At 39.7% G+C, this 20,665-nt stretch overlaps 1 protein-coding gene across 1 annotated transcript; it reads right to left on the reverse strand.

The window, feature by feature from the left end:
• Positions 1-1,338: 1,338 nt before the first annotated feature.
• LOC122663880 lies at positions 1,339-19,959 on the reverse strand. Its single transcript, XM_043859547.1, has 4 exons — positions 19,802-19,959; positions 19,623-19,704; positions 19,394-19,510; positions 1,339-1,805 (listed from the first exon to the last, which is right to left on the reverse strand). The coding sequence occupies exons 1-4, from the start codon at positions 19,918-19,920 to the stop codon at positions 1,755-1,757; spliced, it is 369 nt and encodes a 122-aa protein (XP_043715482.1). The 5' UTR covers positions 19,921-19,959; the 3' UTR covers positions 1,339-1,754.
• Between the last annotated feature and the right edge of the window lie 706 nt (positions 19,960-20,665).

Raw genomic sequence — 20,665 nt, forward strand, 5'->3', positions numbered from 1 at the left:
CTTCACAGATATGATGAAGCTCGTGTCATCTAATGAGATTTTGATCAGTAGGATTGACAATGCTGTGAGAAGAATCCTACGGGTGAAGTTCACAGCCGGGCTATTTGAGAGGCCCATGGCTGATCAATCCCTTCTTCACATGGTTGGACACAAGGTCTGCTCAAAACCCGAATTATTATTCTTGAATCATTTCATTATTAATAAGGATATTTTCATCATTAAAAAAGATTTTGTTGTGTTCCCTTTTAATTTTTAACTTCTTTCATCTTCTTCTGAGACCCACAGAGGCATAGGAAATTAGCAAGAGAAGCCGTAAGAAAGGGCTTGGTGTTGTTGAAGAACGGGAATAAGATGCTTCCATTGAACAAGAATGCCCCTAAGATTATGGTGCTCGGTTCCCATGCACACAACATAGGCCTTCAATGTGGAGGGTGGACTCTAACATGGTAGGGCAACTCAGGCAACATCACCAAAGCCCAAAGGAACAACGATCCTTGAAGGAATCAAGAACACAGTCAACAAGTGGGGACTCGGGTCGTGTTCCAAGAGAAACCCGACAAGAAATTTGTTGACGAGAACCGGGATTCTACCTACGCTATCGTTGTTGTTGGCAAGGTCCCCTATGCGGAGGCATAGGGTGACAGCAAGTAGCTCAGCCTAGCACTCGATGGTCAGGAGACGATCAAGATCGTGTGCAGTGAGGTGAAATGTCTGGTCATCATCTTGTTGGGTCGACTCTTTTCGATAGAGCCATATGTAGACATGATGGAGGCATTGGTGGCTGCTTGGCTGCCGGGGACTGGGGCTGGATTAGGGATTGCTGACGTTGTATTCGGAGTTTATGATTTCCAGGGTAGGCTTCCAAGGACATGGTTTCGCCGGGTTGACCAGCTGCCCATGAATTATGGGGACCAACTTTATGACCCGTTGTGCCCATTCGGATATGGGCTCCAAATGGGCATCCAGTCGCGTAAAAGGGGTAACTTTGTTTCATCTTTTTCATCTATTTGATTAGTTAAGGTTTTGAAAATCGATGGACAATAATCCCGGGAGTCTAACTGATTCCCAGGCATTTCCAAGATGATTCGAATCGGGATCAATGAAGACTGATTCCCGTATTCAATTCGGAATTTTTAAACTTTAGATAGATTACAGAAAAAATGTATATATAAGTGCTGTGTGGGGATGAAAATGTATGTGTTGTAATGTTCATGTTTAGATATGAGGATAGACGACTCTTTGTGAAAATAACAGTAAATTAATTCAATTTATTACCAAAAAAGTATCAAAAGTGCAATTTATAACATGCAATTTTAGTTCACAATATTGCTTCAATGGTTAAACACCAACCTCCCATTAAAATGAAAATCAATCGCTATTTATTGAACGTACAACATATCCACAGATTCTTAATACTGGAAATGAAGCCATAAACAGTGTTTGCCATACTAGGATTAAGCAGCAGGTAGAACATAAAACAATTGGAAATGACAAATTGACGAGCATGCTAAGATACCAAAACTTTTTGAGTAAGATGTCCTTGGTCTCATCTAATACAAAACAACTGGAGTTAAGTGGCAGCTTATGTATCACTGAAAGTACTTACCATTGTAGCAGCTTCTGTTGCCAAGAAAGAGTTCCTATATGGCCTTGCAAGGTCTATATTTTACTCCCCTGATTGGTACTCATAGAACTTCAAAAAGTTGCTAAATGGTTGGCTGCGTATGTGTGGTGAATGCTTAATTGATCAATGACTAGCCACTCCCATCAAGCTCTCCATGAGAAAGAAGGTGTGCCATGTATTTCTAGAAAACATGGAAAATGACGCCAATCAAACACCCTAGCAAAAACTCTTATCAAAGGTGAAAAGAAGGCTGATTTCTGAGCAAAAACTCTTCCTAAATGGTTGAAAAAAAACATTATCTTATCTTGACATATGGTCCACTTCTATCATTCTAAACATAGTTAAGAATGGTCATTGTGAAGGTTGATAGTGTCATCGTGTAAATACTGGCAGTTACTCTGTTATAATGCCTTCTATTATTATTACTTCTAACATTGACACACTTTAATAGTTTTTATTGCTTATTTTCAAAACAAATAAGCAATATTGACAGAGGTGTAATAGTGCCCAGTGATCAGTGTACGCCAGCACTTCTGATTTTGATTCCTTCTGACATAGAAGACAACTGTGTTCAATAATCAAGTGATTAATTGAATGCCTGCTATATCATATACTTCAACAACTGCCGATGCCAACTAAGCTAGAGAGTAGATTACTTTTCTGCCAGTGTAACTGTGAGAAGCTATCTACTGAATTGCTGATTATATAGGTGATGCAGAATGATCACCAAATAGGGCTTATTTCTTTAGAAATAGGCCTAGGGTTGGGTTATATCCATGTTGGGCCTTTGTTCCCAAGGGTTTTTTTATGTAATAGACCACTTTAATGAGCCTAAATTAGGGGTACTTAGGTTGCATACGGGATTAGCCCAATTCTTAGTTATTTTTATGTTTTTAGATTGAACCGGTTTAGATTTCGTTGCATCCAAGTGGTTCAATGGGTCTAATTCAAGTGAAGTGTTCCTATTGGTTAATAGGTTCTTTTATCCTATTGGCTAATATGGAATCTTCTTTTAATTAGTTGTTTTTAAGTTAGATTCTTTTATTTTAAGTTAGTAGGGGTAGTTAGGACATTTTAGTATTTTAAATTAGTAATTTGACTTTGATTAGATCCCTTCCACGATTTAAGTGAGGAGGAGATTAGATTGTATGAGGATTTGGCTTAGGCCTTTAATTATAAATAAAGGAATCGTGGGAGGCTCCCCCACAACAGATTTGAATTTAAAAAAAGAGATTTTCGTGGCTGCTTGCTGCTCCTTGCTCTCCAAGAGTGTGTGCATCCTTGTGGGCTTATCAAGGTGGAAGGGTGGGTGGAATCCTGCGACTCCTTACGCCGTGACGGCTGGGAGGCTCTTTGTGAAGGTGGTTCTATCCTTCAATGCTAGATTTACTGCCGTGGATATCTGCTGTAAGTCTACCTATTAATTTCTGTTTTATCCTTCTTTCCCCTTCCCCATTCGATCCTCTTTTTATTTCTATTTGTATTCCATAAACCCTAGCCAGTCTTAACTCTGCCCAGACCTGTTCCCTCATTAGAATACCATCAAAATCAGGCTACAGCCCCCTTCCTATGTCCCCTCCACTCGATCCAGCTTTGGATCCCATCCATCCATCACAAACCCTAAATTATTCTTCCCCATTAAAACCCTAATTGGCCCAAATTCTGTCTAGACTGTCTCAGCCGACAGATTACCTTCATAATTGGATCGAACCTTCCCCCAAGTCCCCCTAACACTCGACCTAAACCCCAGCCCCTGAATCCTACTGTTAACCCTAGTTCTAGTTGTTTTTCTTGATTACAAAACCCGAAACCCTAACCCTAATTTCTGTAGGAAATTAAAACCGATTCAAATTCAGATATTTTTATACCATAATGACCCTCTAAACCTGCAGATTAAAACCCTATAAACCGCATTTCCAAATTTCCATCCTAAACCCTAATTTTGCCCTAAAACAGCCCCAAATCAGCCCTAAACAGCAGGCTTGACCAAAGCTTGATTCTACCTGGCTCCTAGTAGGATTATTTCCTATTCTAGGACTACATTATTTTGGTATCAGAGCCATGGCTGAACATGGCAATCCAGTGCTGCCACAACCACTCGACCCTATGGCAGCAATAGTAGAGATGTTTCAGAAATTTACTGCTGACCAGAAGGCGTTGTTTGAAGACTTTAGAGCTACACAGAGGACTATCACTGCAAGGTTGCACCTGATTGAGCAACGACAGGTTACTCCTCATAGGGGCATCAACATTCCCCTAGATGAGGACAGATATCAGGTCCAGTCCCAAGTTCACCAACCTCATAGAAGGCATAGGGAAGACAGGGATAGGCACAAGGATTACAAAGAAGACATGTATAGAGAATACAAATTTACATTGCCAAAGGAAATTGAGAGAGAACAAGTTGAAGATAAAGCTGAAGTGGCAGTGAATTGTGATGAAAAGAAAGAGACAGCACCTATAGCTTCAAAGATGGACAGTCGACATGTAGAAGACCCTAATGAAGTGGTCAATGACGAAGAAATCAAAGAAGACAAAGTGGAAACAGCAGAAGATGAAGAGGTGGCTGAGAACACTCCACAGGAAGGCAATGACCTTCAAGATGCTGTTCTTGAAGAGGTGAAGCTTGTGTCTCATGCATTAGATGCGAAGGTTGCTAACGCTGAAGGCTCTATGGACGAAACATTGATAGTTGCTATTGCTTCAGAAAGTGAACACATAGAGTTTGTTCTGCCACCATAGTTCTTCGAAGAGAAAGCTCCACACCTTGGAGATATTATCCCCAATGTTCCTGCTTCATCGGAATTCTGTTTGGGGATGGTCAAAGTTGCTGATCACCTGTTGATTCCCCCTCATCACTACAAAATTCGAGGACGAATTTTTTCAAGTTGGGGAGAGTTGATGCAGAATGATCACCAAATAGGGCTTATTTCTTTAGAAATAGGCCTAGGGTTGGGTTATATCCATGTTAGGCCTTTGTTCCCAAGGGTTTTTTTATGTAATAGGCCACTTTAATGAGCCTAAATTAGGGGTACTTAGGTTGCATACGGTATTAGCCCAATACTTAGTTATTTTTATGTTTTTAGATTGAACCGGTTTAGATTTCGTTGCATCCAAGTGGTTCAATAGATCTAATTTAAGTGAAGTGTTCCTATTGGTTAATAGGTTCTTTTATCCTATTGGCTAATATGGAATCTTCTTTTAATTAGTTGTTTTTAAGTTAGATTCTTTTATTTTAAGTTAGTAGGGGTAGTTAGGACATTTTAGTATTTTAAATTAGTAATTTGACTTTGATTAGATCCCTTCCACGATTTAAGTGAGGAGGAGATTAGATTGTATGAGGATTTGGCTTAGGCCTTTAATTATAAATAAAGGAATCGTGGGAGGCTCCCCCACAACAGATTTGAATTTAAAAAAAGAGATTTTCGTGGCTGCTTGCTGCTCCTTGCTCTCCAAGAGTGTGTGCATCCTTGTGGGCTTATCAAGGTGGAAGGGTGGGTGGAATCCTGCGACTCCTTATGCCGTGACGGTTGGGAGGCTCTTTGTGAAGGTGGTTCTATCCTTCAATGCTACATTTACTGCCGTGGATATCTGCTGTAAGTCTACCTATTAATTTCTGTTTTATCCTTCTTTCCCCTTCCCCATTCGATCCTCTTTTTATTTCTATTTGTATTCCATAAACCCTAGCCAGTCTTAACTCTGCCCAGACCTGTTCCCTCATTAGATTACCATCAAAATCAGGCTACAGCCCCCTTCCTATGTCCCCTCCACTCGATCCAGCTTTGGATCCCATCCATCCATCACAAACCCTAAATTATTCTTCCCCATTAAAACCCTAATTGGCCCAAATTCTGTCTAGACTGTCTCAGCCGACAGATTACCTTCATAATTGGATCGAACCTTCCCCCAAGTCCCCCTAACACTCGACCTAAACCCCAGCCCCTGAATCCTACTGTTAACCCTAGTTCTAGTTGTTTTTCTTGATTACAAAACCCGAAACCATAACCCTAATTTCTGCAGGAAATTAAAACTGATTCAAATTCAGATATTTTTATACCATAATGACCTTCTAAACCTGCAGATTAAAACCCTATAAACCCCATTTCCAAATTTCCATCCTAAACCCTAATTTTTCCCTAAAACAGCCCCAAATCAGCCCTAAACAGCAGGCTTGACCAAAGCTTGATTCTACCTGGCTCCTAGTAGTATTATTTCCTATTCTAGGACTACATTAATAGGGATATAAAATATTTTGTTATTCATACTTCCAAAGAATCTGAGTCTTCATGTATAAATTCAATGTCAGTAAACATGAGACGACTGCTACCTTACCAAAAATAAAAAAAAAAGATGACTGCTACAAGTTAGCCACTAATGCAATGGAACAAGTAATTCAACTCTAATCTCAAACCAGAAAAGTTCGGCAAAGAGTAGTTCATACAAGATCGCGGAACAGAGAATATAAACCAGAAAACGGAAAAAACCTATAACTCAGAAAAGAATGTTCAGAATAGCCCAAAATTCTGTGGTCTATTCTATCAGTAGGACAGGCCAGTAGAATCTGAAGAAATTCTGATAATAGAACAGGTAAATATAGGAAATTCCTACTACAACTGAAAGTGTAGGTAGCAGAACTAGAAGAAGAAGAAAACAGTAGGCCAGAAGAAGATCCTTCACCCACATTTGCAGAGCTCAACAGTTCGAAAATTTTGAAAACAGCTTTGATTTCTATTATCAAATCATCTCTAACTGATGGGGGTTATATATATGTATATAATGCACTTGGCTTGACATTGAGAGGGGGGGGTGAATTAGTGTATTTTAAAATTTCATTTCTAATTGCTCGAATATACTACAAATTGCCTGCTCAAATTGCTTGACTGCACTAACCGTAATTTTCAACACCCAATGCAATTTACCACACAGTCGTGTAGTCCATACCCACCTCTCATCCACAGGCAAACAAACATAAATAATCCTTCGGCGAGGCTTACTAGGTGCACACACACATCCTACAACTGATAGCACTCCAATAGATGCACAAATAATAGTGCCCACAACACAGGAATTTTAAGTGGTTCGGCTACAAGCCTACGTCCATGAAGCAATAATGCCCAGCTTGGAGCTTTGTATTTGTTCAATGATTCAGAAGCACCCACTATTATGGAGCATTCAACCCCGCTATCAAACACCCACTTGATAGCCAGATACAATGATGGAAAATAGAAATGGGCTTATTGACAATGCCTCAAATACAAGCATTAGTTGGTTCAAACAAATTTTCAAGCACTTAGTCTAACCCAACACAAAACCGAATCACAGGACCCAAACCTGAAATGCACGTAATGAATAACATAAGCCAAAGATAAAATAAAGCTTACAACCCTTGCTTTTTAATCAAAACTCAAGCTCAGGAGAGCCAATAAACTTCAATCAGTGCCTTTGATGTGAGCTTGAAGCGACCAATCCCCAATTTGTAACCCTTTTCTACTCCTTAATGCAAACCAAACTTGAATATCCTCACAAAACACCCAAGAACCAGTCTTCAATGCTTCAATGGAGCATTTAACTCATCAAGAAGGGTAGGTAGTGGGAGGTTTTTGCAAAGGAGGCTCTCCACTCTCTTTTCCTCTTCTTTTCTTCTCCCAAAACCAACATTTTCATTTCTGGTTCGTGCAAGGGAGAATACAGCAAAAAAATAGCTCAAAAAATGTTTAAGCAAGGCTTCAAAACGTGGGTTGAATGAGAGTCCTCGATTTGGAATCTTTCCAGTTAGGCCTTCTACTGTTTTGCGCACCAATAGGAAAATGATCATATCTCACTCATACGATGTCGGAGTGATCTGATTCCGATGGCATTGGAAAGAAGACTCGAAGATTTACCACTTTTCTGTTATAAGCTTCTAAAGATTCCGAATGGAAGGTGAAAAAAAATGCCATGAAGTTGCTATATGTGTCAAAACAGCAGCAATCTGGAAATTCTGCACAACAGATAATGCTCGAGTCATATCTCCCTCATAAGACTTCCAATTGAACTGATTCCAAAGCCAATGGAAGGAGGACATGAAGGGCTACAATCTTTGAGTTTTGAGCTTCAACATATTCGGCCTCTAAGATGACTCAAAAATTACATGAAGATGATGCCAGTGCAAAAACCTTGATCCTTGCCACTCTCTATTCACCTGAATATGCATGCCATCCAAACATCATGTCACATCAAAATCATGCAGCCACATCAATCATACACACAAGGAAGGACGGAATGCCACTACCAACAATGACCACTCACAGGATGTTGCCATCAATGACAACTCTTCAATCATGTCTGTTGTCACTAATCTGATGCTACATGCCCAACAATCTCCAACTTTGACATTGTTGGCAACTCTACACATCTGCAAAAAGAACTACTGAACAACACTGCGAAAAACACACATAATGCAAACAAAGAAAAATCCCCGTGTAGAATTTGTCCTTATCTGACTGCCATAAACACTATAAACAGCTGTGAAACTCTCTTTTTTGTTGATAACATTCTCTCTGCCCCCCCCCCCCTACCCCTTTTTATTGATAACATTCTCTCTCCCTTTGACAATACTACCATAGAACTCCAAACATTACACATAACCATCCATCTAAAAAGAACATGCCAACACACCCTTCCATCACTGGCACACCTCCATGGGAGCAAGAGGTACAATAAGAGCAGCTCTGTCCCTTCCCTCGTACATCAAGATGCACTTCAGTGCCTAGGATGTTAACCACACCCAACTTCTATAGAAGTTTCTCAAATGTCTCCCTGGGTAGTGGTTTGGTGAAGATATCTACTACACCATTGTAGGAATGAACTCCAATCTAATCTCCTCAACACTGACTTTTTCTTTCAAGAAGTGATACCTAATGACAATATGCTTAGTTCTTGAGTACATTATTGGGTTCTTAGATATATTGATAGCACCAGTGTTGTCACAATACATTGTTATAGGCTGACTCTACTCAATACTGAGATCTCTCAACATCTGCTTCATCCATAACACCTGTGTGCAACATGAGGTGGCTGCCATGTATGCAGCCTCTACTGTTGATAATGAGATTGGTATTCTTGTTTCATATTGTGTCAGGCCACAAGTCTGCTCCCCAAGTAAAAAATGCACCACCACTGGTGCTTTTCCTGTCATCTTTGCACCCTACCTAGTATGCATTCGAGTAAGTTGTCAAAGTGAAGTTCTTGCTTCTTGGATACCACAAGCCATAAGCCATAGTTCCCTTGAGATACCTGAAAATTCTCTTCAAAGTTGTAAGCCTGTAACATGACTCTCCTTTGGGTTTGCCTGGAATTTGGCCACCATGCAAATTGCCTAAAGAATATCAAGCCTAGAGGCTACAAGTAAAGTAAACTCCTGATCATTGACCTGTACATGGTGTGGTCAACTGAGGGAGAATCATCCTCCTTGCTCAACTTGCATCTTGTCATCATAGGTATGCTTACAGGCATGCAGTCTTCCATGGTAAACTTCTTGAGCATCTCCTTCACACACTAAACCTGAGAAATAAATATTACATTTGTTGACTGACTAATCTATAGGCCAATAAAACAACATAGCTCACAATCGTTGACATCGTTGTTGGGCATTCGGCGTCAGAACAATGACAGTGGGCATGTCTATAGAGTTGTCATTGTTGGCAACATCCTGTGAGTGGTCATTTTCGGCAGTGGCATTTCGTCCTTCGTTGTGCATATGGCTAATGTGGCAGCATGAGTTTGATGTGGCAACATGTTTGGATAGCATACATGTTCAAGTGAATAGAGAGTGGAAAGGACCAAGGTGAAGTGACCTAGAAAGAGTAGGCAAGACAATTTCATAACTCTAGTTTTCGCACTGGCATCATCTTCGTACAATTTTTTAGTCGTCTTAGAGACCGAATATGTTGAAGCTCAAAACACAAAGATTGTATCCCTTCAAGTCATCTTTCCATTGGCTTTGAATCAATTCAATCGGAATTCGTATGAGGGAGATATGACTCAAACATTATCTGTTGCGCAGAATTTCCAAATTGCTATTTTGACACATACAACAACTTCATGGACATTTTGAGTCACCGTCCATTTGGAATCTTCAAAAGCTTATAACAGAAAAGTGGTAGATCTTTTAATCTTCTTTCCAATGCCAACTAAATCAGATCATTCCAACATCGGATGAGTGAGATATGGTAATTTTCCTATTGGTGCGCAAAACAATATTAGGCCTGACGAAAAAGATTCCAAATCAAGGACTCTCGTTCAACCCGTGTTTTGAAGCCCTACTATAGACGGGTACTACTTTTTTATCATTAATCCGATGTAAGGATAAATATGAACTCACCATATACAAACTCAAGCTCTAAACTAGTAAATTACATGGTGGGATGTAAAACCTATTATCTACACACCCTCCTCTACAATGCAAAAGAAACTACAGAGGAGGACCAATTTGCAAAACCGAAAGAATCAAATCATCATCACATTATTGGCGGAGGTGGAGTCTCCCATATCTCAAAAACATTCTCTTCACTATGAAGAGCAAAGAGCCTATCCCCTTCAATGGAAAAATCACAGATAGAAAATGGGTTTTGCAATTGCAGATTTCTTATTTGTGGTTCTTCTCTATTTCTGAATTCTGACTCCATGCCCTCTTGGATTTCATTTTGGAAATGGGTTTGCTTGTAGATTTGTTCTAGGTTTCCTCCATTTCTAATTATATGGGGGTGAAGATCTAGAGGACAAAAGGAGAAGAGCAAGAGACAGCAAAGAAGGATTTCAATAGGTTGAGAAACGACTTACAATAGAGATGGATGGATACTTGCAATCGCCGCTGCAACCGAACGGAGACGGTGAAGAAGAGGAGGAACAGAGTATGGAGTATGGACGGTCTTCACTCTTCAGCAGAGCCGTGGCCTTGAAGATTGAAGAGAGAAGTAGAGCCATCGCCAACGCCATTGCCGTAGAAGAATTGAGCTGAAGATTCGCCGGCAGCCGTTGAACGGAGATGGAGAAGATGAATACGGATTGGGGGCAGCGGCGGCTAGGGTTCGAAGTCACTAAGAGTACCTGAAGAGAATGACCTGAAGAGATTCTCTTCAAGACTTCCGTTTTGATTTTTTTTTTTCACAAATTAAGATTAAGTTTTAAAAAGTATTAATACGTTTAATTCGTATCTATAAGCATTTAATACGCCAGCTTATAAAAAACAAGTTTTTTAACAAAAATACGGAAATATACGGTGAAGAACGTTTTTTTATTAAAACATTCGGATACGCATATAATACGCGTATTTACTAACTAAGAGCCCTACTTGAGCAATTTTTCCTGTATTATCCCTTGCACAAACTACAAACGAAAAAGTCGGTCTTAGGAGAAGAGAAAAAGAGAGTAGAGAGCCCCCTTTGCAAAAACCTACCAGACTCCTACCACTACCTACCATTCTTGAAGGATTAAATGCTCCATTAAAGCACTGAAGACTGGTTGTTGGGCGCTTTGTGAGGATATTCATGTTGGGTTTGCATTAGGGAGTAGAAAAGTAAAGAGAAAGGGTTTAAAATTGGGGATTCATCTTGGTTGCTTCAAGCTCACATCAAAGGCACTGATTGAAGTTTATTGGCTCTCTAGAGATCGAGTTTTGATTAAAAAGCAAGGGTTGTAAGATTTCTTTTATCTTTGGCTTTTGTTATTCATTACTTTCATCTCAGATTTGAGTCATGTGACTTAATTCTGTGTTGGGTAGACAAGTGCTTGAAAAATAGTCTGAACCAACGGATGCTTGTATTTGGGGCATTGTCCTATAAGCTTACTTCTATTTTCCATCATTGTATTTGGCTATCAAGTGGGTGCTTGATAACAGGGGTGGGTGCACCTTTACATGGGTGTAGTAAAAACTAGGAGTAGGTGCTCCTAAATCATTGAGTTGAGTATTGAGTTAATACGAAGCCCTAAACTAGGAATTGCTCCATGGACATAGGTTTGTAGCTGATACACGTAAAATTCTAGTGTTGTGGGTACTATAATTTATACATCTATTGGAGTGTTATCTGTTGCAAGATGGGTGTTTACACCTGGTAGGCCTCCCCCACAGGATTGTTTATGTTCGTTTGTCTGTGGGTGTACTACATGACTATGTCGCAAATTACACAGGGTGTAGAAAATTACAGTTAGCAATCAAGAAATTTGAGCAGGCGATTTGTAGTACGTTTGAGCAATTAGAAAGGAAATTTTAAAATACATTGATTCACCCCGTCCCTCTCAGTGTCAAGCCAAGTTCATCAATTGGTATCAAAGCACCAGGCTCGGTGACAGTTTCATCAACAGGTCAGGGATCCTTTAAACAGTAATGGCTTTAGGAGAAGGATCTTCGTCAGGAAAGGCACCTTTCTTTGATGGCACTGACTTAGTGTTTTGGAAGAACAGGATGGCAACATATTTGGGGTCCTTTGGATATGATGTGTTGGCATCAATTCAGACGGAGTTTAAATTGGCTGGTATTGCTCCTACAGATACTGAAAAGACAAAACATGAGTACAATCTCAAGGCAATGAATGCTCTCAAGAGTGCTCTTACAAATAGTGAGCTGACGAAAGTGATGGAACGTACTTCTACAAAGCAGATATGGGACAAGTTGAAGGTTATTCATGAAGAAGATGCAAAAATCAAGAAGGCCAAGCTTTAGATTCATAGAGCTCGATTTGAGATCTTAAAAATGATAGAGGATGAAGATATTGAGAGTTATATGATCTGAGTCAATGAAGTAGTGAACTCCATCAGAGGACTGGGTCATGCTTTGACTCAGATAATTTGTCAGAAAATCCTCAGATCTCTGCTCCCAAGAATTGATGCAAAGGTCTCAGACATTGAGGAAGCCAAAGATTTGGACACCATCACACTAGATGAGGTTCATGGAACTCTCACTGCCTATGAGATGAGAATAGGCAAGAGCAAAGGCAACTCAAGGGGACAAGGAGGCAGCTTTCAATTGAAAAATCGTAAAATCATAGAAAAATCATATGAGGAAGACAGCAGCGTAAAGTAGTACTGATTTGAATGTTCAAATCAGTAGCCAATAACAAGATCTTATAATCAACGGAAAATTCAGATTAGGGAGATAATAAATATCACAAAATCAGATGGTAGGTTAGGGCTGAAACTAGGATCGAGTGTAGCAAATAGAAGGAATGTTTGCTGAAAATCTGAACCTAAGCAGATGACCAGATCAACAAATACAGCTAATTCCTAGTAGCAATAGGACTGGGGGTAAACGGTAAATTAACACTGAAATTAGGGTTTAAATATTGAAGATAGGTAGCTGGTTTCAGACATGAAAATATCATACAAACAGTAGCTAAACAAATCAGCAAATCAGAAGTTGAATCAAGTATGAAAATAGGGCTTTAAGAAGAAAAGGGCGAAATAGAGAATTCACTCTAGCAGCCAATCGGCTGGTCAGAATGGGGTGCAATGAGATCGAGTTCCCCTTCTGCTTGAGACTTGATCAAAATTTCAGCCAGATCTGATAGCTGGTTTGCTTAATCTCAAAAAAAGTGATACATATGATCTTCAAGAAAGGTAGGCTCTAGTTGCAGAATTTCATATTAAAGATTACATGTTGATGACTGTGATTAAAGAAAAAGAAATATGTTGGTTTTAAATGAAGTTTTTAAAACAAATTAAGATTCAAAATAGATTTAAATACAAAATCAGTTTTATAATATTTATATCTTTATTTACTTATCACTTCAGTTCTTTTTGGAGACATTTATGTCTCTTCATGTTGATTCTTAAGGTGCTACATAGCCTCCCTTTGAAGCTACTTGAGAAAAGGAAAACTCTATTATGTTAATGGATTAGTAAATCCATACTCTTAATTCTCATCTTAATTCCTCCTCTTAAAGACATCTCTTTATTCCTCCTCAATCATCTAATTCTTACCAATATAAATAGGGGAGAAGGGCTTATCTTTTTTAAGGAGCAATCAACGAATCAAGTCCTTCTTGAGAGTAATCAAAACCTCTTAAGATTAATCAAATCCCTATGGAGATTAATCAAGTCTCTTTTGAAATGAATCAAGTCTCCTTTGAGATTGATCAAGTCTCTCTTGAGACGAATTCCCCTTTGTGTCATGTGCATGCATATATTGCATGTTATTATTTATTCTCATTGTTTTGTTGAGTTTTGGAAGTAATACTATTATAAGTATTTTCCTTTTAGTTTGAGCACACCCCTGTAGTACTCGAAGGGGTCTAGTAATCGACTACGGTCTTAAGGACAGTGTCAAGTGACACGACTCAGCCTGCAAATTTTCTAACATAATTTTTGGTTACAGGTTCCTGAAAGAGGCAGTGCAAATAATTGTTTGAAAGCTCTTATAGTAAAAATAACTTTCAACCCATTTATGTTTGATCTCTCAATATTCTGACATACAATTTCCTACAAAATATAACCTAATAAACCAGTAAATAACGGCAGTATAAGAAGATGAACACAAGATGATCCACCCGGGCTTCTCATTGCAAGGTGTCAATTCTATCAAAAACCAACCCCTTCTCCCTTGATCACACACAAGGATCTCCTATGAAGAGAACTCACAGTAGCAGCAGTATTTCTATTTCTAAAAAATCACGGGCTATGAATGGGCGGCCCTTGAGTTGGAAGGGGAAAACCCCACAGTCGATTCTCTAAGCTAGCCTAGCTAATAAAACAATTAACTAGTAAAAGAAATATTCACTTAAATAGTGTTATCAAGAGTATGAGACTCTCGGTATTAGCGCCTGGTACATATGATCTCTAGAAAGCAAAGGGGGCAATTTGGTCCTGTTTTATTTATTTAGTTTTATGGGTATTTTACTGTTATACCCTTTTGTGATGTTTATTTAATAAAGTTCGAGGGAAGAGAAAGAATTAATTCTTTTCTCCCAAAGTTACACCATCGTCTCTCCCTCTCTCTCGTTTTCTCTTCTTCTTCTTCCTCCTCTTCTTTTTCTTTTGTTATTTACAAATAGAACCGACATTGGACCAACATGGACCATGGTTCAATTGATTAAAACATAACAAAGACATAAAAAATAAACAAAGTAAGAAAAACAGCAACTATGCTGCGGTTTGGCCTCCCCCTTGGTATTCTTCTTCCTACGAGAGTAGGTCTGCAGCTTTGCATCACAGTGAGGATGAAGGGGCTGCAAATTTTGTAAGAAAGCTAACTAAGGGCACAGGAAAATATAAAGGCAAACTCCCATTTAAATGTTTTAACCATGGAGGAATGGGACACTTTGCAGTAAAGTGTCCTCACCTGAGCAAAGATGACAGTAATGATGATAATGACCACAAGAAAAACAGTGGTGGGAAGAAAAAGCAGTTTCCCGCCAAGAAAGGGAAGCCCAAAAGCAGAAGCTTCATTTCCAAAAGAAGCCACTCCTCACAAGATGATTCAGATGCAAGTTCTGATGATGAACCAAATGAGGCCCTGTTTATGGCCTTTGTAGTGAAAGACCAAGAAAAGGAGATTGAATATAGTGATGAGGAGGAGTCAGAGGAACAAACTGACTTGGAAGGTGAACAGATAGCAGCCATTGAAGAGCTCAAGGGAGAAAAGAATAATGACAGGAAGCTGACAAAGTATGCTAAGGGAAGAGATGCACTCATTCTTGATTTGCAGGAACAAATTAAAGAAGCTAGAAAGACTACAGATGAGCTTGAAAAGCAGGTGTCAGTCAAAATCACAGAATGCAATGGACTTGTGAAAGAAATCACAGTTTTGAGGGCTCAGGTTGAGGAGCAGGCATCATCTGCCTGTGATCATCACGAGTTTGAAGATGAACTGGAAGTCACAGTTTTGAGGGCTCAGGTTGAGGAGCAGGCAGCATCTGCCTGTGATCATCATAAGTTGGACAGGTTCAAAGCAACGAGGAGCAAAGACCAGTGAGAAGGGTTAGTCATGTTCAATCCCATAAGAGTTACCATGCATGGCAAGGCAGGAGAGGGGACAGATATGGCTTTACCCAGTTCACTCACTACATGCCCAGAAGAACTGACGGCTATAGTGTACCCCACAGATGGCAGAGGCCCCCAGTGAAGACAGTACATTCTTTCCAAGATACTGCTTTAAGTGCAATGGTACAGACACAAAATTGCAACCTGCAGGCCTAACTTGAGACCTGTAAACTTTACCAGCAGAAACTCATTTGCACCGTTGATGGAGAACCCAATTGACTGTTACAGATGTGGCAACCTTGGGCACCTAGCCAAAGACTGCAAGACAGTGTTCTCGCCTCAAGGCTATCAGAAAAGGGAATTCAGCCAACAGGGAAAGACTTCTAGGACAGTGCAGGATAAGAAGAAAAAGAGGAAGGCACTAAAGAAGAAGTTACAGAAAAGGTCTCAAGGCAAGATAAAGAAGGTCCGGAAGGAGAAGAACAGCTCAGATGTAGATAATATCTCATTTGTTGTGCAGACTGTATTTAAAGCACAAGACAAACCTACTCCATGGATTCTTGACAGTGGCAGCTCAAGCCACAGGAATGGGGGGATAAACAGAGATTTGTGAAGCTGAACCAATGTAAAGAAGGGTCAGTTAAATTTGGCAACAGTGAGTGTGCCAAAATTGTTGCGAAAGGAACAGCCATCCTAAACAGTGGAAGAATCAAATCAAGTGATGTTCTCTATGTGCAGGGTTCAAACACAATCTGCTCAGTGTTGGTCAAATCTGTGACAGGGGGCACCATGTGATCTTTAACAAGAACGGCAGTGAATTTAGACGGGAAAGCAATGCCAAACCTGTGGTACCAGGGTCAAGAACATCAGGAAATCTGTACACTTTGATTGAGAGTCTGGATGGATCCTGTTTAATGGGACAAGATGAGGAACATTGGTTGTGGCACAAGAGATTAAGGCATATTAGCTTTTGGCCAAGATCACATTGGAGAATGCAGTGAGAGATGTTCCTAAAATCAAGAAGGCCTCCAATAGAACCTTTTCATCATGCCAGAAGGGGAAGCAGACTAGGGTGTCCCATAAGGCAAAGGAGCACTGCTCTAGCAAGCCATTGGAACCTGTGCGGGCCTCTGAGGACTCAGCATCTCTGGTGAAAGATATTTTATGTTTTGCATTAATGATTACACCAGGATGACTTGAGTTGTATTTTTGAAGCACAAGTCAGAGGCACTTGAGAAATTCAAGATTTTTAGAAATCAAGTTGAAAATGAAACAGGAAGAAAAATCAAATGTCTGAGATCAGATAAAGGAGGAGAGTACACCTGGGGTGATTTCAAAGAGTATTGTTATAAGTATGGGATTAGAAGACAAACTTCAGCTGCCAAAACACCACAACAAAATGGTATTGCAGAGAGGAAAAACAGAACAGTACAGCCGATGGCAAGAACCATGTTGACTGAGAGCAACCTACGGAAGAGATTCTGGAAGGAAGCAGTGTATACAACAATCTATATCTAAAATAGGTATATGTTGAGACCACATGAGCTAAGACTCCATATAAGCTCTGGTATGGGAAGAAGGGTACAAAAAGATACTTCAAAGTCTTTAGTAGCAAATGCTATATCAAGAGAACTGATCATAACCTCAGTAAATTTGATGACAGGGCAGATGAAGGCATCTTTTTTGGCTACTCCTGCGACAACCAAGATCTAACAAACTGCTGGTCAGATGAACACCAAATTAAAACCAAAGGTAGGGATTGATGGCTGGATAAATCCCTCAAATATTACATCAAACTGATGGTCGAATTGGAAGATAGAATCACAGGCATGAAATTAGTAAAGAGGGACAGAATTATAACTAACTTGTGGCGGAACCAACCATTAGGTGGGGCTGAGATTAAGGTCGATGGAATGTCTCAAAGGGAGGACTCTAGGCAGGTATTCCACTGTTAAAATCTGGGCTTAAATGGATGGCTTGATAAGGAGTTACAAGTCTCGACATTCTCTGCAGAAATCTCCAGCACCAGGGAGCCGCAAGGATGAAAATTAGATCTTCAGGTCTTCTTCTCAACTGGAACTCGATGGACTGATCTTTAAGGGTCTCAATAGAAATTTCAGCAATATTCCAGGACTTCAAATATCAGTCAGTAATAGGTTAACCACAGAACAATAAAATAGAAGATGAAGAAACCGATTGAGGGAAAAGAAGAACAAGATGGCTAACCTCACTGCATCTCACAGCAATCTTGGTTGAAAACCAAAACTCATCAAATTCATTAAATCATGGGGAGGACTCTCAATGGTCCATTACATATATGGTGATTGTCGCGAAAATAAAAAAGGAAAGAAAACAAAATAGGAAGTCCCTTACAAGTCAATATTGGGACTTGTACAAAAAGCTAACTAAAGATCCTAGATTTTAACTCAAATTAATATCTAAAGCAAGATTACTAAATAAAATAACTTAAACAAAACCCCACAATCTGGTTTTGAGTGAACCAGTAACACCCAACCCAAAAGGATTGACCCAAAGGCCGAACCTGGTCCACTTAAGTAGTGACATGGACCTGGCCCCTTAGGTTCCTACGGCTATATTTCTGGCCCAGGAACCTGTCGACATCACTCACACTGAATAAAGTAAATATATACACACACACACACTAATAAATATCTTAATCTAACTCAAACACTTGACTACTAATCATAGTTGTCAAAGCACTAGGCAACCCAAGACAGTTGCCAAAAACTCGGGCAACACCACCAAGGGGCCTAGGTGTTGCCTAGCCCACGTACTAACTTCACCCCCACTTTATGAACTTATAAACTAGGCCGGTTACAATGAAACCCAATAAAATAAAAAGCCCAACCTATAACATAATTACTAATAGGATGCTTATAGTTATAAGAGACCCAATCTGCTCAAAGCTTGTTTTCAGCCTATTGCACCGCCACCTGCCTCTTCTGTCTAGGCCTCCATACGGGATCATAGTCCGATGCAATTGCGTCAATAAGCCCCCTGAAAAGTTTACTAGCATAATGTATCTGTATACTGACAACCTTTTACATGCATTCAACAAAATGTAATTGGAATGCTTGAGCAGTCACAAAATGAATAGCAGAAACAAATGCTTCTGTCAAGGTTAAGTGTCCCAGATCAATTCATGTATGGTTACCTGATGCCAAGGAGGGACAGAAGCTACAACCAACCTCCAAGAGAAAAAAAAAATGCAAATTCTTTCTTAAAATGATCATGACCATAAACATCTTTTGGTGTCATGATGACTGTTATATTCAAGAAGCTCATGCTAACAGTAGAAGTAAGAAAAAAGAACTAGACTATTCATTTAAAGGGCCATCCTAAACCCCCAATCTAGCATCTCACATTCTGGTACTCAAATAGGAGTCCTCTTTTGCAGCTGTCCTAATTTCTTTGGAATGTTATGAACACAGAAAACTAGGTCTTGAGATGGATCCCACCATGATTGCACAGAGATTGGAACAAGCTGAAGAAACATTCAGTTTGCTTTCTGGTAATGGGCATCACAAGTAACCTTAGACCAGTTATATGAACTAAAAACCACTCAGGAATGCCATGACGTAGCTATTCAAAAGAGTTCCAAAAACAAGCATAAGTTAGGCCAAAAAATTAGGGGAAAGACAACCTAAGTATTTTGCAACAGTTGCCTATTAACCACGTGGATTTTTTCTTCCCTAGAGATCACTGGATTATAAATGCATCCAACAATTACTATGAGATGATACAAAAAACAAAAGAATGGTAGTAAGATTATCTATAGAGAGGTATCAAACTTACAGAATGGTATGCATAAGGAGGTTTCCCTTGGCGATCAAAGTGTTTAGCCATGATGCAGAATTCAATGGGACCCCATTCTTCAATTTCGAAACAATTGCCAAGTGCAGCTTTATATAACTGCACAAAAAACACAGTTTATTATCCATATCCAATGCTAGAAGGTCAAAATCAAGTAGTAAGCTGCTTGGAAAAAGCCACACAAAAAGGTCTTCGTCATATTAAATCATACTTTTGCAGTGTCAGCTAGCAGCTCTGTGCCAGCAGGAAATGATGCATAAAACTGGTCAGCTCTGGAGATCCCAGCTCTAGTTCTGTAGGAAAGAAATCAAAACAAACAAATATCCAAAATTAATGGGAGAATTATACAATAGCTTCCTTACACATGATGCAGAACACAAAAATACTCACGTATTACTTGTGTAGGCATAGCTCAACAAGGAAGCAAAGCAATAAAATCCAGTGTAGGACACGACTCTCCTGAACTTTTGTATCCTCAGAATGGCTTTCCAAGTATCGTAAAGCCTCATGATTTATCAGAGTTGTCTCCCCGATGATTGAGAAAAAATATCTAAAGATCCACAGAGAATCAAAGGATGATTACAAGTTGTGGATCGCTGAATGCAGAGGAAGTAATCTCTTGGCTGACGAGTTTCCTCTCCAGAAAAAGGAAGGCCCCCCACAGCCCGCAGCACTGGAAGAAATGAAGAAGAAGGAGAAGAAAAGAAGAATGCGAGAACGCAGGCGAAGTATGGCCGTCTGGTCTCTCCGTCTCTGGGATTTGGCCCCAACACGACGATGTAGGGCCAGTAGTAGAGAGAGGGCGGCCTGTGTTGGAGAGGGATTTTGATAATCTGGGAAATTTACACGTATCTACCCTGAGGTATCACGTAAATATAAAAACACCCATTAAATTTAGATAATTATTCATACTCCTTATTTTTTTTAAAGGTTAATAAATGCATCCATGCCGTTAATTATAAACGGCAAGAGGTTTAAAGTCATTTTATGACTAATATACCCTTGATTGATAGGTAGAATAGCATTCTTGCCCTCTTCTTCTTTTTGGTTCTCCCAGTGATGTCATTGCTCCAATGGCGATCTTATTACACTTTGTCAGATCCAAAGTCGTTTAATTTTGGGAAAATTTTATGAGGTCGACAACTTCCACCGCAGTCCCATGTTCCCGACTCGACTCCGCCTACGCAGACAAAGCTTGGTTAAAGCAGGGCAACCAATCACGATCGCGTAGATGCCATTATCGCCAACATCTTT

Source organism: Telopea speciosissima, chromosome 6 (genome assembly GCF_018873765.1).
Source record: "Telopea speciosissima isolate NSW1024214 ecotype Mountain lineage chromosome 6, Tspe_v1, whole genome shotgun sequence".
Classification (NCBI taxonomy): domain Eukaryota; kingdom Viridiplantae; phylum Streptophyta; class Magnoliopsida; order Proteales; family Proteaceae; genus Telopea; species Telopea speciosissima.